This window comes from Pipra filicauda, unplaced genomic scaffold (genome assembly GCF_003945595.2).
Source record: "Pipra filicauda isolate LSUMZ 115617 unplaced genomic scaffold, ASM394559v2 scaffold45_size4122338_pilon, whole genome shotgun sequence".
Lineage (NCBI taxonomy): Eukaryota > Metazoa > Chordata > Aves > Passeriformes > Pipridae > Pipra > Pipra filicauda.
In genome coordinates, this window is record NW_024104598.1 from 2,068,683 (window position 1) to 2,095,408 (window position 26,726).

At 39.4% G+C, this 26,726-nt stretch overlaps 1 protein-coding gene across 2 annotated transcripts in view; it reads left to right on the top strand.

The window, feature by feature from the left end:
* NELL1 (neural EGFL like 1) overlaps positions 1 to 26,726 on the top strand; it is a 277,760-nt gene that overhangs the window by 118,449 nt on the left and 132,585 nt on the right. For both annotated transcript variants that reach the window (XM_027732486.2, XM_027732482.2), the window contains exon 13: positions 20,055 to 20,180. In XM_027732486.2, coding sequence (XP_027588287.2) covers positions 20,055 to 20,180 — 126 coding nt within the window. The remainder of the gene's footprint in view (positions 1 to 20,054; positions 20,181 to 26,726) is intronic.

Genomic DNA, 26,726 nt, shown 5'->3' on the forward strand with positions numbered 1-26,726 from the left:
TTGTAAATTGCTGTAATACAAGAATGGCAAAAAGAACGAAACCCCCTGCTTCTTATTAACATCTTAAATTAATTGTCTGGCTAAGAGAGCTCATTCCCAGGACCAGAACAGCTCTTCTTCTCATGGGCCAGGCATTGCATTCTGGTGATTCAACCTACTGATTCATTCAAGATACCTTTTACCTGTATTTTTGGAAGTTTTCTCTGTGAATTCTGACCCAGACTTTCCTGGCTGAGATTGTGAAATGTGACAACTTCCCAGGCGCATGTACAAAGGTGGTTTGTGTTCGGCATAAGTCGTGTTTTGAAGACTGAATTAGTGACAAACTCTACATCTTAAAACATATTCTGAAATGAAATACATAATAAAGTAAGTGTACCAGAGAAATACCTGATATAGGAATTGCCCAAGTGCCCTACATTTGGTGTGCTTGAGGGAGTTTAAACAGTTGCATTCTAGGCATTAAATTTAGAGAGTCTTATGTTTTTAAGCAATACTCTTAGCTATAGATTGGACTAGAAAGAGAAGAATATAGGGCCAACATTACCTGTGCAGGTAGACTCTGGTTGAAGGGAAGAAAGGGACAATTCAATATTCATAAAAGATTGTCTTTAAGGGAAATTATTGTTAAATTTAGTAAAAGCCCACTGATTTTGCAAGCAATGGAGGGATCAGAGGGACTAGAATGCTGGGTAAGCCTGTGGGTCCTCCAGAAAAATCTGCTCTTGGCAGAGGAATAATAATGAAACAGTCACCTGAATAATGTGTGCTTCTAAAAGGTTATAATTTGGTGTCATGAGAAGGCCAAACTCCCACTTCTAGTAACGGTGGTTACAAATTATTTTTTAGAATTTGAATTACTTTTGTTTACTTGTGCAAAACCTGTTGTGACTCCTTATATTTGCATAGAAATTAATATCTCTGAAAAAGGTATCAGAAAATGTGTCTCAAGTTCTTACTTTCAAAGTTATTCCACAGAAGCAAAAGCCAGTGTTTCAGCTGCTTACAGAGTAATTAACAGGTGTTCAGATGTTATGAAATGTATAGAAGTGGGATGAAGAAATGCAAATGTTTGGGGGGTGCTACAAAGCAAACAAACAAAAAATTCCCAAGGTAGTAAATTCACCACCTCAAACAGGAAGACCTTTTGATATTGTCCCTATTTATGCTTCTCCAGACTGTGGCTGGGATGGTCTCCTGGTGGGAAAGACCCGTGTTCAAACCTCTCCACATCCTCTTCTGTGTGTGGCACTTGTTCCCTTGCGAGGCTGAAAGGTGTTATTTTGGAAATGTCACACTCTTCAAAATGTATTTTATTTATTTATATTAACTCAGCTATATTTGATCTATATTAACGAATACTTTCTGGTAAGTTGAGACTGTATTTTTGTCATATCTTTTACTTAAAATTTACTTAAAATAAAATAAGTCATCCATCTCTGCTAAAAATGTCCCAAAACCCCAGTAAATGGTTTCTAGTACTGAACTTCTTTGCTCTTTTTGATTTGTGAGCAAGTAACTCAAATTCTGTAAACTCTGTGTTCCTGAAAAGCTGCCTGTTCTGCATTCCCCATCTCCTGCTTTTCTTGTATCAGGAAATTTATCTGCTTTCATTCCTTAGGGAGGAGCTCCAAATTTTGTCTGTAGTCTTTGGAAAGCTCTCTAAAATATTTAGGACTCTGAAAATGACTAACAGTCTCTCTGTTCCTAACAGGACAAACTGGGGATATCAGCTTGGTAGAGAATAAATATAGTACTTTTTCATTGTACCTGTATTTAGCCTGTATACACTTTTTTTTTAAATTTCCCTTTTTTTTTTTTTTATGGGTACCTTCAGGATAACTAACAGGTAAGAAGAAACAGGTCTAGTATAATGATCATTTCCCACTTTCTTGCCACAGCTATAATAACACGTGCTACAGTATACTGTGAACCTTACAGCCTCTGGAAAAAAGCTATGGAAATAAAAAGATGGAGAAATACAGCAAAATACTGCTGCTACCTGGCCCCTGTCAATTGTGAATAGTGGCATTTACTTTAAAGAATTGCAGCTTTATTAAGATCTAAGATTAAATCTGCCTATCAGCTTAAAAATTTGAGAACTTGCCAGCTCTGAAGAGAAAAATTCCCCTCATCTCTCTTTGCCACTGACAAAAAGCAATCATGGCAGTGAATGAGTGTGAAGGACTGGACAATGTTAAATCTTTTAGTCTTGACCTCCCTCTTTTTCTGTAAATGAGCCTGTTTTTTTCTTTCAGAGACTTATGGTCAAAATGGCATCTGAACACTGAGGCAAATATACTTTACCAAGTGACTGTTCAGTGCATGTGGAATAGTTTCACAGTGTAAAAACCACTTGTTAACATGCTTTCATAAGCTGTCATTTCCTCTCAGAGATTGCAGGAAGAGTATCTGAGCTCTAGGTTTGCACAGGCACTGCACGGGAGCAGTGAGAGTCTGATGTTAAAAACTGCTTTTACAGTCCGTGGTGGTAGCCTAGGCTCTTGTCAGAAATCAGGGGAGGCTTACAAACTGATTTCTGAAGCAACTATGTGATTCTAGGTGTAGGTTGCCTTTTCTCTCTCTCAAATTTAGAAGGAGTTAGTCTCATTTTCTCCTCAGTTGTGTGAGACACCACATGGAGTTGGGCTGTTCCTGGTGGTTTCCAAAGGAATCCAATGGTCTGCAGCCCCCTGCCATCATGACCCCCCTGCTCTTCAATGCTGAGAAGATAGGGATGTGACTGATGAGGTGAGGGATGAGAAAGAGCAGATATAGCCATGTTCCTCCTCTCAGGCTGAACAGAACATCACAGCCAAGTTCTGCTGGTGAAACCTGCTGAGTTCAGATTCAGCTGCTCACCATGACTTGCAGTCTGGACACTCTGTCATATCCATATCCAGGAGGGCCTCTGCTATGGGAATGACAGAATTCTTTAGCACAAAACTTATGTTTACAATTTGCAAGGCAAAACTGTATTAAAGTGGCATATGAACCTGTGTCTCTGCACTGTGGTGATCAACCTAGAAGGAATGGCAGTCAAATTGCCAGCTCTCTTATTTATTGTGGGAATGGGGGGTTGACTCCTGTGGATTTGTTATGACACTTTGTTGTATGTTCCTTTGTTTTTTACTGTCTTTGCTGTTTGGGGCAAAGAGGAGGCTCATAGCAGTGAACTAAATACTCTTTGAATTGTGTAACTTTCTAACTACATGAGGTGATTTTATGTTTCATAGTATAACTAAGATATCAAAACCCAGACTGTCCCCTTCATGACTTAATACACTGCAGCTGATAGTTGTTCGTGTACAATGCTGTGCTAACATCCCTAGTGGGATGGATAGTCCAGTCCAACTGGATGGAAGATGCCAGGCTGGAGAGCTTGTCTCCTCCTAAAGGACAGTTAGCTTTGGTCTGCAGCCATCTGTGTAGTTTCTTCCTACTTTCAGACACAAAAATTCTTACAATTACCTCTGCTGAAACTAATAGAATTATATCTGTCCAAAAGTGCTTTTGAGTTAAGAAATGTCTTCTGTGGTTTATGGTTAATTCAGAAGTGTAGCAGTCAGAGAGAGTATTCTTTCAAGGCACGATACACGTTTCTTCATATTGTACGTCAGATTGCATCAATAGCTACTGTCAAACCAATTCTTTTATGCCTTCAAGATGTCTGGACCTTTTGGGTGGGTTGTAAGGCATCAACCACCAGTATTTATTTACACGGACGCTGGATAAAATGGCAGATGGAAGCAGCATTGATGAATTGCAACACGGCAAAAATACAAACCACTGAGATTTGTACTCAAAAATATGAACAGTTTTGCCATCAGAGAAAACAGCAGAACTCAAAAAAAGTGAGAGATGCTGTGAGTAGAGGAAAAAATTATTTTCTCAAGGTAGTAATAAGCTGGCTATACCTAAGGGAAATGCAGTAAGGAATAAGATTCACTTTAGTCACCTTGGAGACAAGCTCTTCATCTGTCAGTAGATACTTAAATTATTATTAAAATATTTTATTATTACTATATCAACAACATGATTAATCAGTGTTTTAATACATGGTGCTACAACACACTACTTTTCTGACATAGAACCAAATACAGATTTAGCATATGGATACCCTGGATGTGCTCTTAGTATTTACTAGCCAAGTCTTAAGAACTGCCTGTGCCTGTATGAAGATGGATGCTTTTGTATTTTTATCTGCCTTGTGTTAATGCCTTTTTTTGTGTTACTGATTCCTGAACAAGCTGCAGTATGGCATGTCCCTTTAATTATATGCCTGTGCTTAGGATGCCCAGATAGAGACTTCAGGGTTTTAAAGTGTGAAAGAATCCCTTTTATTTAAGATGAACACAGCGTGCACAGGGAACAGAGCCCCTCCCAGATCTGCATGGGGGAACTGGGGATTGTTTTAATTTATGTATGTATGGATACATGTGTGAATACCAGTTTTTTAAATAGTACAGATGTCAGCTCTCTGGTTTTTTTTATCCCCTGAAAATTTGGCATGGAAATATTCTAGTGCACCTCATGAGCTGAGTCTTTTCCTTGAGCCAAAGCAAATACCCTGTACCCATCATCCATGATGATGTGTCTTCCTTGTATTTTAAGAAATAGCAGATTTATGGGGCATTTATCAGAATACAAGAATTTAGTACTTATTTGAAAACAGCAAGAAGATTTGTATAACCTAGAATCAGTGCAAATTATGTGCTATGTAATTGTATCTACGAGAAATTAATATCAGTCTTCCTTTGTTTACGAGGTTTTTATGGCCCTGTGTAAGCCTCAAAATAATTTAACCACAGTCATTTCACTATTCCTGTATAGTTTTCTTCCTTCACGCTTTCTCTAAAACTGTTTTAACAGCATCTGGTTCTGGGATAGTTTTCCAAGGTCAAAGCAGCATATGATTTTACCGTTCTAAAATCATTGTGATGATTCAGAAGCAGAGTTCAGAGCATGTGACATGTTGGGTTAGAAAATTTAAAATTAATAAATAGAAAGCTGCTCAGAAAGAACTGTAAAAATGATGAAGGGCTTGTAGGAACTGATTTATGAGGCAAGACCAGAAGTTAGATGAGGAGAGCTTGGCTGAAGGGATGGGCTGAATGTGTGTTCAAATATGTGCATGAACAGTCAGAGAGGAACTGAATTCAAGATTTGTGAATTCAAGATTGTGGACTAGACAAAAGAGTTGTTTTAGGGCTTTCAAGATAATAAGAAGGTAGAACTAAGGAACAAATTTGTTACGATTTCTGAAAAACTGGAAGGTAAATAGAAACTGATTGTTAAAGAGAAAATTATTTATATATATGTATATATTCAGCTTTGTTAGACTGTAGGATTGATCAGTCTATTGTGTCAGTAGATTATTTCACTTATTTGTTATTTGGATTTGTGAAAGCACTACAGGAGGACGAAAAGCTGTTCTTTATTTGAAGAAGGTGGATGACTTCTAAAAAAAGTGGTTTTAAATCTTGAATATCAGTGTTTTGTGAGAAAACAGCGTGTGCTCTACGTCTTGTTATTGTGCATTATTAATTTTTCCTTGACATTTATTATACCCAGAAATAGGAATGCAGTCTAGATAAAGTAGTTGCTCCTTTCCTTTGATTTCCTAGCATGTCAAGTGAGTTGCCTCAGAAAGGCTGGCAGTTGTGTTAAATGACGGGTTTATGACTCAATAGGGTTGCAGAACATCACTCACCTTAATGAAAAACAATGCCTAACTAATTAAAATTGCACCTATCAGCTGCTAAAATGACAGTTATTAGCATCATTCTTACAGGAATTAAGTGGAGTGGAAACTTGAAAAATCTTGATTTTGCCTTTCCATCCTAAATGGGTCTCTGATTCTTCATTCTTTAGTACTTAAGACATAACAAATATGGTGATAAAATTGCTTAGATTGCAGATTGCTTTTTCACAGGCTAAAGGAAATAGAATTCCTAGTTTAAAATGAGTAAATTAAGTGGGTTGACCTTGACTATCTGCCAGGTGACCACCAAGCTGCTTTATCACTCCGCTCCTCAACAAGACAGGGAGAGAAAAATATAACAAAAGGCTCACGGGTCAAGATAAGGACAGAGAGAGATCACTCAGCAATTACCATTGTTGGCAAAACAGACTCGACTTGAGGAAATTAATTTAATTTATTGCCAATCAAATCAGAGTAGGATAATGAGAAATAAGAACAAATTTAAAGAAGACCTTCCCCCTACCTCTCTCTTCTTCCCAGGCTCAACTTCACTCCTGATTCTTCTACCTCCTCCACCCAAGCAATACAGGAGGATGTGGAATGGGAGTTATGGGCAGTTCATTATGCCTTGTCTCTGCTGTTCTTTCCTCCTCACACTCTTCCCCTGCTCCAGCATGGGATCCTTTCCACAGCAGAAAGTCCTTCGTGAACCGTTCCAATGTGGGTCCTTCCCACAGGCTGCAGTTCTTTGTGAACTGCCTCAGTGGGGGTCCCTTCTGTGGGGTCACAAGTCCTGCCACCAAACTTGCTCCAGTGGGGGCTCCTTCCATGGGGCCGAAGGTCCCACCAGGAGCTTGTTCTGGTGTTGGCTGTCCATGAGGTCACAGCCTCCTTTGGGCATCCACCTGCTCCAGGGTGGGGCTCCTCCAGGGGCTGCAGGAGGATCTCTGCTCCCCCATGGACCCCCATGGGCTGCAGGGCACGGCTGCCTCACCACGGGCTGCAGGGGAACCTCAGCTCTGGTGCCTGGAGCACCTCCTGCCCCTCCTTCTGCACTGACCGTGGTGCCAGAGCTGTTCCTCTTTCCCAGCTGCTATTGCACAGGGGTTTTTACCCTTTCCTAAATATGTTATCAGGAAGTGCTGCCAGTGTTGCTGACGGGTTCAGATTTGGTCAGTGATGGGTCTGTCCTGGAGCCAGCTGGCATTGGCTCTGTTGGACATGGGGGCAACTTCTGATGTCTTGTCACAGAATCCACCCCTGTAGACCCCCTGCTACCAAGACCTTGTCAGCCAAATCCAATATGGTAAAATGAGAGTTTCTTTTCTGTAGGAAGTCATGTGTTGTAATTGATAATGGCATAAATTCTGCAATTCTTTTTCAACACTTTCTCAGCAGAAGGACATGTTCTAATTATGGTTTTGAGAAGGAAAACTACTTTTGGATTGTGATACGAGGGCTTTGACTGTTGTGGAAATATAATGTCTTTTTTTATACAGTCTTCTCAGTCTTGTGTTACAGCCCATCAGCAGGAGCTTTAGCCTTGTCCACGTTGTTCCCTAACTGTTTTTGTGTATGTATATGCTAACATCTAGGCTCCTGCTTCCCTCTTTAGCTCAGTTTCATCTCTTCTTTTCCCAAACATTAAGGAAATTTCTTTTTCTTCTGTTAACATTGTTACTCTGAACCTATTTTGAGGTGCTCCCTCTGCTTTCCATCAAAGGGCACACGTTAAGGATGGAAATACAGGCAGTGGCTTCTCCCTTCACTTCCTATTCACAGCAATCCTGGAAGTGCTGTTATTCCTCTTGGGAGTAAAGAGGAGGTTTTTGTGGTCAACACCTTCCTGGAGGCCATTTTCTGCTATTGCTGTGCAGGAAAGCAAAGGATATGCAGGGTTAGGAGACATGATCAGAGCAGATTAGGGGAACAGTGTACCTTAACTTGCTAAAGCAAGTGAATTACCCTTGTGAACACCTGTCTGTCTGGGATTCAAGTGTCGTGTAATAATCTGCAGTAGCCAGGTGTGTTGGGGGACCAAGTCCCACCTGTGCCTGCTAGCTCTCTTCTGTTCTTGGCAGCTACAGATGGATCTTCTCTATTATATGCTGGTATAGGCATGTTGATTTGCATTGACATGAGATTTGTAGTCTCAGAATTATTTTCAGTTACAAAAATGAGAACTTTGTGTTAAGAAAAATCTCAGAGACACTTCAAAGTAGGGTCTTTATTATGTAATCTCATGAATTCTATGTGGAGTGGCTTTACTTTGACAATCATCACTTTTCATGTTTTTTGAAGTCTCTAACAGTGGGAGTATGTTTTCATGAAGCAAATAGTGTCCTGTCTGGCTCTACTATGTGGGTGACTTCATGCTGTGTGCTATAATGTGACTAGGTTACACTGCTGTTAAAAAAAAAAAAGAACACTAGCTTGAGGTGTATGTGGAGGGAAGAGAAAGTGTTGGAAACCATTGGAGATGAGGAGTATTTTGCATTGATTTTTGATATTGACTTTCTATCCACAGCTTGCCTAGTTCTGCTGTTTCTATTTTTTTCATTCTTTATTTACAACTAATGTAGAATGACCAATGAAATCAGGCTAGAATTTGCTTCTTAATCTAGATGGTGAAAAGGCATTAGATGGAGATAGAAGTCTCCATTCTTTTACTGATAGTGGAAGCTCATGTTGTTTTCATAATGGTTCTCTCCAGAGGAAAATACATGGTTTCATTGACAGCAATCTAAGAGTTGCTATTTTGCTATTAAATAAAGTTTAATCTAGCTTGAAAATTTGAGTCAGAACACAGCATTTTAAACCAGTAATGCTCCCTCAACCCTCCTCTCCTTTTTCCTCCTTCAGGATGAGATCTTTGTTGATTTATCTCCCTCTGCAGTGTACACGTAAGTGCACGCACACACACATACACATGCAGCAGGTTGGTTCAAAGCCCATTAAGATCATGGTGTCTTTCTGTTGACTAGCACAAGGATACTTTCACCTGATGTATGCTTCTGCCACTCACTACCCTGCTGTGCAGTCCTGTATTTTATGGAGAATTTTGCTGTTTTTTGAGAGTACTGGTAAAAGCCCTTCGTAGTCATGCGGGAATTGGGCCTTACTGCTGATAACATGCTCTGAAATATATGTAATGATGCTGGTAATAAAATAGTAATTCACTATCAGGAATAACTACATAATGCTGCTTCTGTTCCCAACCTCCACTCCCAAAGGTGTGCTGTGTACTGCAAATTAAAATTCTGCTTCTGCAAGAGTCTCAGAAACCTTGCTTGCAGTGAGGCTCTTTGCTGGAGGGCATGTGCCCATTCAAGATCTGCCATTAAAACATCAACCAAGCAACAGACTCACTCACAATTAGCTTTCCTGGCCAGGGAGGACTGGCTCTGCATCTCTCTACTCCGTTCTTCCTTTGTGCTCTGACCACTTGCCTTGGTGGAACTTGAGGGAATCCATGTGAATGTATTCCTCAGGAGCTGACACGGATAAAGGAAAAGTATGTAAAACATCATTGACTCTCTATGATTAATAGGGGATGTAGTAATTTAGATGCAGATTTACTAGAAATATTAAGGACCAGAGTGTTCCCATTTCTTCTTTTTTTTTAACCACAGCTAAACATGTGACTCTCTTATCAAAGGGGAAAGCATTAAATCACCAATTCAATTTCATAGCCAAAAGCAAAGCAGTTAAAGTAACATTCATGCTAAGTGTTGAGGCAGGACTTAAGGTTGCGGGTAAAGAATATTTTTATCATCATCTGTTGGATTCCCTCCCCCCCACCTCCTCTTACTCTTCCTCTTATTTATCTCACCTCAGGTTATGCAGTCTTATTGCAATCTCCAAACCAGAAATGCCTCTTTCAGTAACCAGTACTATAAATCACACCTGATTATCATATTTGCTCGGATGAGAAATGCATCTTGCATTTTTCAGTTATATCAATTAAGGTTATATTTATATTATAATGTATATATTTATAATATCTAAAATTAGGTATTTTTCTTCTGCTGATGTTTCCTTGCTTATTTAGTTTTACATTACAGATTAAATTACATTTAAAAAGGCACAAACAATAAGACTAGATTGTGTAGCAAGGATGTGGAACACAAAAATGTGTTTGGCAAGGCTCTAAGGGATACTCAAGAACTGTTTTGCAATGATCCATAATTTTCTTATCTGAATATGATATTTTTCTCTATCCCTCTGTGGAAACTGATTAACAGGGAATAATCTGGACCCATGAAAATAAAATCAGTAAATCTTCTATCATGTGAAACCACATGGTTTGAATTATGTGGCATTGAAGAGGCATTGCTGCAATTGCTCAGCAGCGGTGATGAGTCTGCCACTTCAAGTTCAGTGTTTCCTCATGGATTTTTCAGCAGAGCTGGATAGAGGAACATGATGTAATGGAAACAGTTGAATAATGAATTGTTGGAAAGATGTTAAGAGAGAACAGTTGGGAAAATGCAAATAGTGTCATGAAGGCCGTAAATAGAGAAAATAGGGCACAGTTGGTGTTTACCAACATGGGACAATATCCTTCCATTATCTGTGTGCCGCACAAATACTCATTGAGTGAAAAAATTACTTCAGTATGAAGTTGTGGAGTATTAATTTTATATGATTTGTGCTACTAATGTATTATATGTCTCATTTACTACAGCAGTATATACTAAAAATCATCATAAAATACTAGCCTAGTAATCTTCCAGGGACTGTAGGGTTTTTTTGGACATAATAAAGACACTACCCCCCAAAAAAACCCAACAAACCATACAGTTTTCACAAGCATTTAATTTTTCAGAGGGTTACAGTGTCCTTCAAAATGCCACAGTAAAATGTTGCTGTGGGCACAGGGATTCTAGATCAATTATATGGGTAGCCTTCTACAATTTATCATTTGAAGATAGCATCTGGGTGGATTTGAAAGAGTAAACCAGTCAATATCACAGGACATAGATAGAAGGAGACAAACTGGGTAAGAGTATTGGGGTAAAAAATAGAACAGTGACGCAAAAATTGTGGATGGAGGTATAAGACAAATGCTGATGGAACCAGGTGTTTAATATAATTGCTCTCAGTATAATGGCATGAAGAAAGAATTGTTTATTTTGATACAGTAATCCATTGTTCACCCTTAGCCATTAGTAAAATCAGATAGAAGGGATTAAAAAGGTAAGGTATTAGCTGAATGAAAATGGATGTAGTTATTTCAATGTATCGTTTTGCTTGGCTAATACAGGTGAATGGAAGATTAGAGAAAAACAACACTTCCCTCACCTCTTCCCACCGTATAAGCATCCACTGGTATCTCTAAGAATGTTTGGAAAGATAATAAATAAGGAGGTGAATCTGTTACAGAAATCTTACATTCCTCTTCCAACAGCAGTCTTTATTTCATCCGTGCTTACTGAGATCCAGAAGGAGTTTCTTTCATAAGTGAAATCAAAGCCAAAGCAAGTCTGGCTTTGGGAGTACACTTACGTAGTTAACTAGGAGCAATCTTTCTTGGGAACAGAGCAGCTCTTTTCATAAGAATGAGGTGATTATATTGCTGTGTTTTCTAATGGGCAGTAATATATTTGTGAGCAGTAGTAGCATAACCTTTTGTTTGTCGTAGACTTATGTAATGGCAACTCTCACAGCCCAGCATGAAGTGGTTAGATTTAGAATAAATTCTCGTGCATTAAGAGCCTTTGAAGAAGAAAAATGGGTGAAAGAGTAGTACTAAGGGAGAGTAGTCCAGTTGGATTTATTATATGTAACTCTTCCTACCCCTTTCCCTGTAGTAATTTGTTGGAGGTTTCCATCATGGGCTCTAGCCAGGGAAAAGCGATTAAGTTCCTCTGTGGCTCAGACAGGCACCACTTCTGTAAGGGAATGGATATTCACATATTTGTTGATCTGTATGGATTCATCAGAGGGACGTGGCACAGATCAGCCCCTTGTCATTGTACTCCAGGTCTTAGAAGGGAGTGATGGTGAACAGTGTCAAATTGCTGACTCCAAACTTTAAAGCTCACGGTTGCCCGGAGATGTGCTGTGCTGACAGACTGTGACAGAGTAACTCACGTTTTACTGTTTGGTTTATCAAACCATTTTTGGTGGAAAGAATTTGTCCCACATATGCCTTGTGATAAGCCCTTTTTTTTACCATCTTCTCCTCAACAACTACAGGATTCCCAAAACATCTCCTGCTTTATGGAAGAATATACAGGATACCTGATGAAGGATGGGAAAAGGCAGTAACTTTTGATGTTTTCAATTTCTGATGAACTGCCAGACATGATTATTGTGGTGAAGTTGAGCAATGTTTTCTTTATTGGGTCCCTATACCCATTTATTATATTTACAAGGATGAACTGTGGGTACCCCAACGTTTTACTTATCATGTAAATTTTTATTTATTCCCAAATTAACACTTGGAGAAAAGCTTTGAGAAAAATTCTTTTCTGAGAAAGATAGCATGTACAAATATCATTATTTCCTAACTTTCAATAAGTGTGGGTGATGAATAAAAGGATTTATAATGTGAAATACTGAACACACGATCTCTAAAAAAAAAGAACAGCAGTTTTTGAGTGGTTTTTAAGATAAAACTAATACAAAAGAACAAGCTAACATCATCATAGGACTTACAGCGACATGGGTTTATTTCTAAGTTCATATTTTTATAAGAGAAGCTTTCAAAATGCTTCATGTTTGAATGGCATTCTCTTTCTGAGTTTGTCTCTTATCTCTTTCTGAATTTAGCTCTTACCTACCCAGTGTCCTTGGCAATGCTGTCAGGACTGTTGCTCTAACTATGGATAGAGTTGGCCCAGATCTCTGCTGGTTCATTACCTAGTCCTGTTGTCAGGGGACACAGCGATAGCTCTGTAACCCATGAAATCTCCTGTGTGCTCACACAGCTTCTCCTGTTGAAGGCTTGCTCCTGCAAAGTTCCAAGACCCAACAACTCCTGTAGGACCAGCACCATTTTATATGGGATTAACTGCATTCTAGATGAAGTGATCTAATTATAATCAGCATAGAATCATAGAGTGGCCTGGGTTGGAAGGGTCCTTAAATATAATTCCAACCCCAATGCCATGGAATGAACACCTTCCACCGGAACACTTCCAGGGATGGGGCATCTACAGCTTCTTTGGGCATGCTGCTCCAGTGCCTCACTACCCTCATAGAAAAGAATTTCTTCCTAGTGTCTAATCTAAACCTACCCTCTGTCAGTTTGAAGCCTCAGAACAAAACAGTTTCTCAGTATTTCTCCCAGGCTACCTATCATTACATCTTACTTTTTACTTTTCAGAGCACTTATCACAGTTTAAGAGGCATAAGTCGTTGTCCTCTTTTTGTTTTTCCTTTTCTTTTTTTTTTTTTTTTTCCTTTCTGATAGACACCAGGTCATTTCCCTGAAATATAAAATTCTTTCTTCAAGTGGCTGCTGGTATTCCTGAGTATGTTAAAATACCTGGAGGTGTCAAAGAACCTCTGCCATAATGTCCATGAGAGGATGTAACGAATGCTCCTCAGAATCCACGGATCCCTTATAGCAGAGTGTCCTCAAAGGCATTGATCTGCCCTGATGAAGTCCAAGAGGCCAGAGAGTAGCTGGAGAGCAGGGATGGTGGCACTGAGTTGGGTAAAAGTCCTGAATCCTGCTGGCCAGGCAGACTGGAACGGAGCAGTGGTTTGCTCGTTACATTGCCTCTGATAAGCCACTGAGAGGAAGAGCAAATTAAGCAGCATCTTGAAAGAATTCAAAGTTCTTACACACACTCAGACACACTCCTTAGTAGCCTGTTCTGCTGCTGTGCATTCTAAATAGAAATATCAGTATATTTTCAAAGTATAATTAGAAAGAAAAAATTAAAAGACTTGGATAATCCCGGATAAAGCAATCTTTTTTAACTTCAGTTAGTTCTAAACATCACAGCAGCTGCTATAATAGTACAAGAAGAATTTTGACTTGTTTTTTTTTTCTAGTTGCTTTGGCGTGTTTGGGCAAATGACTGAGCTGCTGCTGTCAGCCAAAACCTGTTTCCCCAAATGTTTAATTCTGCTTTCTGTGATTATTTTTAATCTGTGTTCTTTAGGCTGCGTTATCATATGTGAGTTCTGGCTGCATATTTTTTAAAATAATTTATTTGCAACTATCAGAGATACCTTATGAATAAGTTATCAACCATCCCTAAGAGCTATAGCTGCAAACATCTTTAAAAAGTAATATTTATAAGTCTGTGAACATTTTCAATTAATATGTTTATCAAATGAATGCACTTAGGGTTAAGAAAACAGCTCCTCTCTGTTAGGAACAAGACCACATTACTTATATTTTCTTTAATGCTAACATGTCAGTGGCAGCTTTTGAACTGATTGAAATGATCCTTTAGGAAAAGTTCAATTTAAATAAACTGTTTTTATCCTAAGAGATCTCAAGGCTCTTTGGGACCATCCCACCAAACCAATGGCACAGACCTTTAATAATGCATCATAAATTGCCAGTGTAGTGATGGAAAGCACAAAGCAGAGTGGAACTGCAAGTTTTCAGTTTTCCTTAGAGAGGAACAGAATTTAGTAGAATAAATAAAACTAAAAACTTCTCACTGAGAGGGACATTAGATAGTCTGGACAGCAAGATTTAAGAATTTGAGTGCTGTCTTTCATGATAGGGTTGTGCTATTTTGAGGAATGATGACCAAAAACGACTATAGATGAAATTCCCTGGCTCCAAAGAATCAGGGAATTGGTCAGATCATTTGAGATTCAGGCTATGAAAATCTCTATTTTTTTAATTTTTGTTTTTTAAGGCAAAAAAATCATAACTTGAAGAGGCTAATGGTTAGTGTGTTATTGTAAGCATTGACAAGGATGGAGAAGGGGATTGTATTGTGCCTAGGCAATATTTTAATGTCTAAGGCTGAACTTCATCAGGGTGGCTTTTAGGAAACAACCACTTTCTTGGGTGGATTGTTTACTACTGTAGCTGAGAAAGAGGTAGCAAAATGTTGTGATCTCTTTTCAAGAATAACCAGTTGCTTTCTTGACTGTGATTGGTAAAAGTGTTTAAGACTATTGAAATAAAGACCAGGAAGGTACCTTCATTTGAATTTTTATTTTTGTCCTTCTCAGGAATGTCATGTTAGTTCAGGGCTGGAAAGTGTGACTTTTCAAGTATGATTTGCATGTGAATGTGTGCTTTTAAGTATTTATTTATTTGTTTAAACTAATAGTTATACAAATTCCATCCCTAAGGGGCAGTTAAATAGACAGAAAGCAGATTTGGAATATTGATACTCTAGTCCTGGTCATAAAGTAGGTATATCAATGTAAAGCACTTTTACACTGTGCCCAGAGGAAGAGGCTGCACCATTTTAATGATGCTCTAAAAGTCAAAATGATATTATTCTATTGATGGTTATTTTATTGCCTATGGATTCCCAGGTGATGCTACACCAGCCCTAATTTATGAAGGCATTTTTTGCTGATTAGTTACTTAATGACATTAGGGTAATATTTCTCAGCCTTGTTGAAAGGGAAAATTTTACTTTTGCTTATCTGCTCTTGTTTTGGGTTCTTTCCCTGCCTCTGAATGGGCAGCAGCTCCATCCTCAAGTCAGAGAGTTGCCTGTGTTTGCATTGCTGCCCTGCCTTGGAGGACATGAATTGCCACGAGGAAACTGGTAAACAGTTGTTGGTAAACAGTTTTAAGGCTCGTCTAAACATTTGCAGCCAGTAATTAGTCTTTTCTTACTCAGGCAACTGGGGGAAGCTGAGCTGCTGCCAGCTCACAGGGAACTGCTGACTGCTGTGTCTAATGCTTTATGGCTCCCTAAGGGTTCTGTTGCACAGAAACCAGCCCTGTGCTAGAGGTAAAAACCAGGTATGGGGTGTCTAAGACATATGAGATATATCAGAAAGAATACAGGCAGTGTGGGGGGTAAAAAGGAAAAACAAAAAGGCAAGTGGAGATGAAGTCAAGTGAGTCTGGCAGTGGAAAGGAGATAAGAGCAGGAGAGGACCAGAATCAGGGAGAATTTGGAGAGCAAGTAAATATAATGACCAGGTTGCTGCTTAGTCAGTGGAGTGAAAAAGGCATGTGTTCATTTTTGCATAAGCATAGGGTGACAGAAATTTTAGGGCCTGTCTTTTGCTCCACCACTGTTGTGCTCCGCTGTTTTGGAAACTTGGTTGATATGATTCCATCAGCTTGTGAACATATTTTAAGATTTGATATTATTTAAATAGTAACACTGGTTGACTTTACATTTTTAAAAATCCAGCTTATTTAGACCAGGGTCTAATACAGTTCAGGCATAGTATTGACTTGAATAAAAAGAGGGAAGGGGAATTCCTTCCCCCCCGCCGCTTTAATAATCATGAATTAGAGATCTTTCTGCAAAGCTGTCTTTTTTGTTTTTTTTTTCCCCCTCCTGTTTTTGATTTTCTGTCTTTATTTCCTTATAGTGTGCCCAAAAATTCTAATTTACTTTGGTAAAATATACTCCCCAACCAGAGGGCAAGTAATTGGGAGAGAGATGCAAAAAGCGGAATTGATTCTGATACAAATACAAAATCTGTTAGTGCTCTGGAACACTTCATGCTTCGTTTCATTTTGTTTTGGTTTGAATGTTACTGTCTTTCAGTAGTTAAACAATGAAGCCCCAAACAAGAGGTGATGATACTACTAAAGAGATTATTGTGGAATTCGTGCAAACATTGGTCTGCAACTCCAGAGGCAGAGAGTGCTTTGTTTCAAGATTGTTCACTCATGGTTATTACAGGACTAAGAGTTTAAAAAATAAGAGGTCCATTTCTCTTTTGGGCAAATGGACAAAACTCCCATTGCCATTAATAGGAACTGTGCCCTCTTTACAGCTGATATTATTTTGGTTTTATGTGACTTATTGGAGTGGACAAATAGTAAAAAGATGCTCTAGTTGAGATTTGGTGTCATTGTCATCTTTCAATATTACAGATATTTAGCAGTAGAATTCACAGTGAGGCTTGAAAAGAGTTTGGGCAGTTTGTAAAGTACATTTGCAGACTAGAAAGCCTCTTTCCTGGGCTATGGGTTGAACATATGGGCTATTGTCTTTCCAGCCCACCTTGTTTTGTTGGTTGGTATGAGCTGATGAGTGCCTGCAGTGGCAAATCACCTGTCGGGTGCTGAGCAGGTGGTTCCACTGAGATATTTTTCTTGTATTTTATCCCAGTGTACTCATAGCATTGCTAAGTGCACTGGCAACTAATAAAAGATAGTACATGTATATTTGCCTATGACTTCACAAACACTATTTACAGCTATAAAGAGTAATGGTGATAACTAATTAGCTGCAGGGTATGTGAGTACTGCAGTAAAGAGAGCTCTGTATAGATAATGAACCCATTAAGGAAACACTTGAACCCAGTAGGACACCCCTCACCAAGCCAACCCACCCTGCAACACAATAGTCCTTGCTGAAAAGCTGGAGCCCAAATGTCTCTGTTGTTGCAAAGTTGAGCTTATGTAGATGGAAGCTGGTGATATGTACATGATCATTATACTGTGTCAAGTCTCATTTTGAAGACCGTAAGTATACCTTTTTAAAAGAAAAACAGACTACTTCACCAGCCTACAGAGAAACATAAATCATATATTTTTGTCACCTCAAAAGACCACTAAAAGATGAGTTTTAATATTTCAAATGCGACAAGCAATCTGTACACATGAATCACAATTTGAGTTCCATTACAGCTGAGCTGATATATACCACTGTGTGCTTTATGGATTTTACTCTAACAATATTAAGTAAAAACCCAAAGCCTTTTGTGATGAATACCTAGCCTTTTACAAGAATTTGTAGAATTGAGGTCCAGAACAACAGTTTTAGTGTAGCCCTACAAGCGTTAATAAGAAAATTCTGTTGCCAGTTTTGACCTCTTAATATTATTCTCTCTAAAGAAAATGTGTGTATTAGTAGAAGGCTAATGTTGCAAAGATAAAAGAAAATGGGAAATGCCGAAAGGGTTTATGGAAAATGCGCCAAAGAAAATGGGCAAAGTTTGAAGGGATGGATCTTTTGTTACTTCTGCTTCCTTTTTTAGGCCTGGGCTTTTTCTTCCTGGACTCTAGAACTTCTGCAGCAACCCAGTACCAGTTTTCCTCAATTCCTCTATTTATAGTCAAGTCACCACTTGAAGTCCTTAGTCTCCTTTTCAGATATTCTCCCATGGCAATATTTTCATATAGGTTGTGAATTTTCTTTTTATCTCTGGGTATTCTTGTATCTTTTGTTACAGCAATCTGGGCCTTTCTTGCAATGAATCAAAGTTCAAATTCCTTCACCTTTGAGATTTTTAATCCTCTCTCTTCTCCTTGGGGGAAGAAAGAGAGGTGTAGTCCAATGAATTCAGTGAGGAAGCTGGAGATGAAGAGTAGTGCATAAGGTTAATTTTCAGGTGAATTTGTTGCTGTTTTGACATTCTTGCTTTCTTTACAGACATCTTTTATTCCTTTTCCTTTTATGCTAGAAAATTATTAGATATGCAAGAACAAAACTCCTCAAAGCTATGCTCCAAAAGCCTATTAAAAATAGTCTGTGAGCAGAACAGTGTGAACACACGTCAACACCTGAGTGTTTCCCAAGTGGCTCGAGCACTCAGTGGTGTGATAACAAGACATGTGGGAGGAATTTTTGTGGCTTTTATCTTTCATATATTGATGCTCCCAACTTTTTAAAATTCATTTAATCAACTGGCACTGCAACTGAAACAACAGAAATGCAGGAACGAGATAGTTTAAGGTGTTTGCAGTGATATACAAAGTATTTTGCCTCCCGGCCATCATTTCTAATTCATCCCAAGTTGGCAGCAGTGAGAAATCACTGCCAACTGACAGCTGTTTGCTGGCCAACATGAAGCAATTTAGCTAGTAGTTCCTGCTGGACAGCTGTCTGTAATGTGGAAAGTGTGAGTGCAGCTGGCATGTGTTTCATTTTCAGAGACTCGAAAATGTGGGTGTATCTCAACTGCAGCCACTTCAGTTGAGGAAGGTTAAGCAGGATACCGGAATTTAGGTAACCAAGAACTCAACATGTGCACAATTAAACTCCCCCACCTTCTGGGACTGAATGCTGACGGTGCTAATGCCTTGTAGCACTTCTGCTGAGTCTCCATAAGCATGGTGTGTTGAGGGAGAAGGGAGTCTGTAGCTTGGGCTCTACAGATGGCTGGGCAGAGACTGCACTGTGGGGTGACCAGCTCACTGCTACTTCAGCCTAGGAGGGTCTTCAGCTGTGTTGTCAATTGATACCTTTCCTGAGTGGGAGCAATCAATACCAAAAAGAAAGTAATAGGGACAAAACAAATGAGTCTGATTCATCTTTCTTTGTGTGGACGTATGTAACACTAGAATTAATACTTTGAAAACCATGAATTACTTCATGTAAAGTCTGTGCTGCTAAGCAGAAAATCTATCCTGCTGAGAGAAAAATAAAGAAAATTCTTCAGTGTAATGTCTGGTTCTGCAAGGAGGGAAGGGGGGAAGATTTTACAGTTTACAATATCACAGAGCTTTGAGATATTTAAACAGGCAAGTAAATGATAGGTTTGAGTCACTCCTGGGAAAACAGTTTTGATTTTTGGATTTGCAGCAGCAATAGAGATTGCTTAGGCAGAGGTATGGGGTCAAGTTTTTGCTGCTCCTTAGTCATCTGTTTTTTCTTTTGACATGATGCAAAACAGGCATAAAATGGGCTTAGGTGACCAGTTCAGTCTTCTGCTTGTGTGAGATGTGGAAGTGGCACAGAGCCCTGTCCAGTAACTCCTGCACAGAAACTCCTGTGTTTCAGGGACAGGGCACTGTCAGAGTACTTGGGTTAATCCAGAGGTCTGGAGCACTCACTGTCCAACTGAGCAGTTGAATCTGCTTCTACATTGTCCTGACAAACATTGCCACGTCAGCACTGCAACTAATACCACGCTGTACAGAGTTACTATGGCATTAAGAGTTAGGATTTTCAGTATGGCATACTTCTGACACTATTTTATGTGTTTGAAAACTGCATCAATTTTTGTTTTTCAACATTGTAGGAAAAAATCCAAACAGATGCGGTACTTTTCCAGAGTTAAAAAAAAAAGTGTTTCAAGAAGAACAGTGTGAAGGAGCCCATTACTATGATACAGGTGTTTTAGCTCTATTTTAAGGAATATTTTTTGCTGAATTTTCCTTGCTCCTTAATGCTGGTGTTTAACCTGATTGCCTTTGGAGTTGTAAATGGAATTTATTTTCTCCAATGTCCTTTCACTGACTGTAACCTTCTTCTTTGGTGGTTCTTCCCTGCAGATATTGATGAGTGTGCTGCCAAGATGCATTACTGTCATGCCAATACCGTGTGTGTTAACTTGCCTGGATCCTATCGCTGTGACTGTGTCGCGGGATATGTCCGTGTGGATGATTTCTCCTGTACAGGTGAGCTCTCGGGTGCAGCAACAGTGCTGTTGTACTCCATGTGCTGTGTGTGTTATTGAGCTTCTGGGTACTCCCTGTTCCATCCCAAATGCCACATACCAGCTGGTCCTTTGCCAGCGTAAAATTTAGGCGCAAGCAGGGAGATAAATGTGGTATGAGGTACCTTTCCTATGTGTGAGCCCTTTGGAATTAACTTGGAAGGTGGCTGAAGAAGGCCTGTGGGGCAGCCACTGAGTGCTGTTGTCAGCCAGGACACGGTTCCTTTGTGCCCCACGTCTGGCTCTGTGCGAGGTGCGGAGGCTGAGATCGGATTGCCCGGGCTGTGGGAAGAAATAACACTTTGTTAGCTGTGGTTTGAGACTGGTCAGTGGGTTGAGACATGAGAAATTATCCAGGAGGAGAAGCTTTCTGGACAGAGCTGAGAGCAATGTGTAAAAGGAAAACTGAAAATGTATAAAGTCCTCCAAACCACTTATTTTTAGGTGGTTTGGAAATTGTTGTTAATGCTGAGAACTAATGTCTCAAAGATTATGACACATGGTTCAGAAAATGGAGCAAGTGTGATAGCATTAGACAATAAATCTTTTTTAATATCTATCAGCAAAATTATCTCTAAAAATTCTTAATGGAAGGTAGGTAAGTCTCGTTTCCATTTAGGGGTTTCTAAGGGACCTTCTCTGGCAGTCTCAGAAAAATATGAGAAGCTGCTGAACTGCTCATCCCAGCTCTACCTATCTTGGATAACATCTTGAATCACAACACTCCAGAAAGACTGATCTTGGGATTATTTTGATGGATTATTTTGATCAGACAAAGGAGGAAAATATCAGGCAGGTTTGTTGAAATGGACATATCAGCTTGGCACAATACCATGTTTAGAATGGTGAGCTTTTTTCTCAAGTGGAAAGATGGCACAGGAGTGTTCCATATGAGAATGATTTCCAGCCTGGAATAACTACATTGTAATGCACGTTATCATTAGGGAAGGTCATAGGAAATGTTGACTTTTATGATGACAACATGTCTTTTAGCTAAGATTATGTAGTTTATAAAATTGTAGGAAAGTCCTCTTGAGAGAGACTGGTACTAAATTGCTGTCAGGAAGCTGATTTTTATTTTGCCCAGAGTCATTATTTCTGTATAATCTGTCTCTTTTGAGTTTTTCTTGATCTTTTATAATATCACATGACAGATGCAGACCTTAAAGCTTCAGACCTTCAATTCTGTTCTAAACATGTCTACTGGGTGAGGTAGAAGCCTTCACAGTGATGGGGAGAGTGTTCCTGCTAATCTGACACTTACTTTTCAATAGATGCACTACTGATTTCCTAATAATCCTTTCTTTCCAGCAAGACACTATCATTAGGCATGCAAAGGGTTTAGAAAGCAAGGTATTTGTGATTTACCAAAAAAGTGTGAAGTAGTAAGATAACTTGCTTGACAGTAATGGGTGAGCATCCAATTAAAATGCATGCACACACACAAAAAAATCAGGAGTAGACTTGGGAATAAATAATAGAATGAGGGAGATAACTATTTCTTGCAGGTTTATTGTCTTGCTAAAAAGACTTCATTTTTGACATCACGGTTAAAAAACCCAGCAAGCATGTAACATAGATCAGGAGGAACTTAGTTCATTGCCTGGTGTATTTAGAAATGATGGTTTGTTATAATAATAACAACTGTAGTTAAGTATTGTGGAATAGAAGCACTAATCCTGTTTTGCATTTTGCATTATGTTTATACAGACTTTAAGCAATAATAGCAAAGATTAAAAAAAAATAAAAAGAAACAGGCAGCAAATATTCAACTAGTTCCCCCTTATACTGAAACCGAGTGTTTAGAAGGCACAAGTGAAATAAATTGTAGCTATTATTCAGTTTTTTAAAATTATTACTCTTTATTCAAACAAAATAAACGAGAAATTTTCTTGTCATTGAACCATACATTTGGAGAGAAATCTGACAGCCTGAGATGGGCTGGTGTTCTGATGACAACTGTGTGTGGGGGGTCAGACTCTGATGGGTTCAGGACAAGGATTAAGAAGTTTCAAATGTATGTGCTTAAGGCACATGCATGGCATTGCATGTATTTTATGCACTGTTGACCTTAAAGCAGAGTTATTCCACAGAGCAGGAGTTATCATGTTTTGGGAAGTCTGAGTCTACTTCATGAAGGCACAAAGTCATCACCCGCTGTTGAGCAGATTCTGTGTGTTGCTGGGCAGGAATGTGCTTGGTGGCCTTGGTGTCTGATCCCCCAGCTCTGGCAGCTTTCAGAAGGTGGAAAGCAGTTGTATGTGGAAGCCGTAAATCAGAAATAATTTTTGAGCTGAATAAAATATTTGATATTGAGGGGTTTATCTTTATAAAAAGAAATGGAGTAACTATTGAAATGCTATGTCAATTTGAATTGAGCAAAATGAAATTCATTCAGATATTCCTGAATGTTAAATACACTGCTTCAGATGCCTTTTCTTAAAACACTGAATCTTTCTAAAATTAAACTAATTTTTGCTGTTTTGACATTGCTGAAACCTTTCTTCCCCAAACAATTTTTGAATAACTGTTCCCAACTGTGAAGTAGGAACTTCTGTGGTTATCAGTAAGAAACTACTGTCTTGGAAGTTGTGCTGATTGCATAGAAAATGCAGTCATAGAGACAGAGTGACTAAAACAATATTCTGGATTAAGTCTCCAATTATGTGAAACTCCTAACTATGATTTCAAATTAAGTAGTGACTATTTCAATAATTTATCAGTGTTCAGTCTCACATAAGCAAAAGACCCGGTGTGTTGAGGTATGTTGTGACAGGTTAGTCAGCCTAGTAATAACTTCAACCTTTATTCACCAACAAAGGTACATCAGTGTTTTTCTGCTTACCTATTTCTAGAGCTCTGTGCTCTGAATGTTAACTAAGTTGTTGAGTGAAAGACAGTTTTATTAAGAAAAGTTACCTTTGAATAGGAACCTGCTTTTCAGTCTGTTCCTGTGACACTGACAGGTTGTTTATCTGTTCTCAAGTAAATCACAGTCTTGTCCATTCCGAAACTGGCAGCAAGATTTGCTGCTCCAGATGTTCTTGTTTGCTGGAATCTACTGATTTAAAGCATTTGATTGACTCTCACAGGTTTTTACCCTGGTTGCTTGTTGTAAAATAAGTTCTCTTGGGTTGCTTTCTTCTGACATAGCAGTTTGGGAGTTTGCTTCAGAGGTGCATTATTTTGTTTTATGCTTTTTGAAGCATTATAGATTACTTAATAAAAATATAATAATTTTATTTTTGATGGGCTGCATCTGTTCTCTGGTATGATTTTCAAAATTCATGTATATGAGTTTTTCTAGTTTGAAACTAGAATATACAGTTTCTATGTCCCACTGTCACTCAATAAAGTATGCAAATGCCTCAATAAAGTATGCAAAACTCACTCAATAAAGTATGCAAAAAAAGTGAGAAACCCTTTCTCCTGCTCTTCCCTTCTTCCCCTCCCCTGTCTGTGAAAGGCAACTCAACTGCAGAAATTTCCTCCTGTGGTTAGAACAAACGTTCAAATTGTTTGCTATCACTAAAATTGATGCCTTTATATTTTTGTGGCTGGAGTTTACCTGTCAGGTTCAAGGTGGTGTAGTTGACCCCGTAATAATACTAATAATGCAGCAAGTTTCACAACAGTGAAGTGGCAATCCCGAAGGGCAGGTTACTGGCCTGTCACATCCAGAATCACTGGCTGTGTTTGTAAAAGACCTGAATAGAAGCTGTCAGGCAGCCCATTGATGATACGGTCACTCTTTGAAAGATAGTGCTCTTTCTGAAATCTAATCTACTGACCCTCTTTCCCACTGTTTCTTTTTGTTGAACTAAATTAGCATTCAAGAAAGCAATAGCATTGTTTTTGGTGTGGCACTTGCACTTTCAAAGTACTGTGCAGGGTCTTGGATGTTCACAGAGGTCAGTAAACAAATGTTACTGCTGTTCTTGTGATGGCCTGGATTTGGGGAATTGATAGACTTGTCTGCTAGCTGAAAACACAAGTCTGTGTCAACAAGCAGTGAAGGTAGGTCTGTGGTAGAATAGTTTTCGGGTATGTTTTGGGGAAGTGGTCTCTTTAGATCTTAGGATATCGTTAGTATCTTGCCTAGCACTACATAATTTTTTATAGTTGGTTGGGGTTCTAAAGGACCTTAAAGATGATCTCGTTCCACTGCTCCTGCCATGGGCAGGGACATGTTCCACTAGACCAGGTTGCTCAGAGCCCCATCCAGCCTGGCCTTGAACACTTCCAGGGATGGGGCATCCACAGCTTCTCTAGGCAACCTGTGCCAGGGCCTCACCACCCTCACAGGGAAGAATTTCCTCCTAATTTCTAATCTAAACCTTCTCTCTTTCCAGTTTTAGGCCATTGCCCTTTTTCTGTCACTACATGTCCTTGTAAAAAGTCCCTTTCCAGCTTTCTTACAGACCCCCCTTAGGTATTAAAAGGCTGCTGGAATGTCATGCCAGAGCCTTCTCTTCCCAAGATGAACAACCTCAACTCTCTCAGCCTGTCTGCATAGGAGAGGTGCTGCAGCCCTCTGAGCATCTCCGCGGCCTCCTCTAAACTCTCCAACATGTCCACTTCCTTCTTATGTTTGGGCCCCAGAGCTGGATGCAGCACTGCAGGTGGGATCTCACCAGAGCAGAGTAGAGGGACAGAAGACAGAATCACCTCCCTCAACCTGCTGGTCACACTGCTTTTGATGTTACTCAGGTTATGGTTGGCTTTCTGGGCTGCCAGTGCACATTGCTGGGTTGTGTTGAGCTTCTCCTCCACCAACACACCCAAATCCTCCTACTGAAGGCTGCCCTCAATCCATTCTTTGCCCAGAGAGAATGTGTTTTTGGAATTGCCCTGACCCAGGTGCAGGACCTTGCACTTGGCCTTGTTGAACTTCATAATGTCCTCAGGTGCCCACATCTCATCCCACCTCTGGCAGGCACCACTCAGCAAAATTACCAAACTTTTCAGAGAAAATTATGAAAATATTAATTGGGTTGGGGTCATAGTTATTGTCAGCATTTAGAAATTAGGTATCAGATGTTCAGCACAATGGGTCTGACTCGGGCCTCGGGCAGATCTGGACCCCCTGACTTTACTTGGCACCAGTATTTATTCCCTGCTTTGGAATCCACCCTGTCCACTACACACTGAAGATACCTATTAACCTTCTAGGAGCTGAATCTTGATCTGTGTGCTTGTCTTCTCACTGCACTTGGAAACTGGTCTTAAGACAACCTGAACAGATGACACTGTGCTTGTGTTAACTCAGCAGGCACAAAGTATTTTTGTGCTGGTCTCTCCTTTCCTGAGATCCTTTATGTCAAGTATAGATAGAGCAGGGCAGGACTTGGCTCCTGGTGTTAAGTAGGACTCTTTTGTTTGAACTGCAGTCAATAGCACCTCCGTTACTAGAACTGTGAAGGGAACTGTCCTTTAGTTCAGGGGGCCTTGAAATGCAGAAACATTCGTTTCAAGTCCCTCAGAGGGCTGTTGGCCAAGTTCAGCAGCAGGTAATCTATGCACCAGTGGGTATTGCCTGCCTCAGAGAGCATTTCTTTGCTCTGCAGGACAAGTCAACAGAAGACTAGAACAGTATTAAATCAATCCAACAAAACAAAAAGGGAGCAATTCCACATCAGTTGACTGACAGTCACCCGAGTTTTGACTCAAACCCCATTAACTCAGGAGAAAGCTTTCAATCACGTTCATTTTGGCTTTAGGTAAGTCCACAGAGAGATAACTAGTGCACTATTGCCACAGGGAAGCTCTGTTTTTAATAATTATAAAGAGGATGATTCTTTTGTATTGTCAGAGAATGCTGTACTAAAATAGATAATGTAGCTTCTCAATGCATCCCCTGAAGCCTGGTAAGTATTTAATTGCTCTTTTGGAAAAGGGAAGCTGAGGCACAGAGAGGTGGAGTGTTTTGCCCAAACTCATGCTGAGACAGTGGCAACATTGGAGAGTCTAGTAAAGAGTCAGAAAAATTAGAAATGGGAAAAACACAGACTTGTAACAACAGTGAACAGTAAGGTTTATTTTTATAGATATTGACATTTTCACAAGAAACAATAGCAGTTCATTGAAGCACAGTGTGCATGGGACCTGAGTAACCACATGGCCCTCATATCACAGATCTTCTTTCTATGCAGTTTTGTAACATCTTTTGTTACTTTGGAGTTGAATTATTCCCCAGTCCTCTAATTTTAAATGCCATGTTACATTCTTTTTTTCCTGACTTCACCCTCATTTTCTGGGTTTACTGGGTTTAACTGCAACATTTTTTACACTCCTTCCTTTAAAAAAATGCCATTAGAAAACTGCATATTATTTGCTCCTAAGTGCTTTCAATCTGAGGAAAAAAATGTACTAAAAATGTAATATTTACGGTGATTTAAATTCCTCACTGGTAAATAGTTTAATTAAACATCTTTGTGCTTTCCTATGCTCTAGGCATGGAAGTGTTGCTAATTTGTCCAGAGCAGTTGGTAATCCTTTCAAGTCCTTT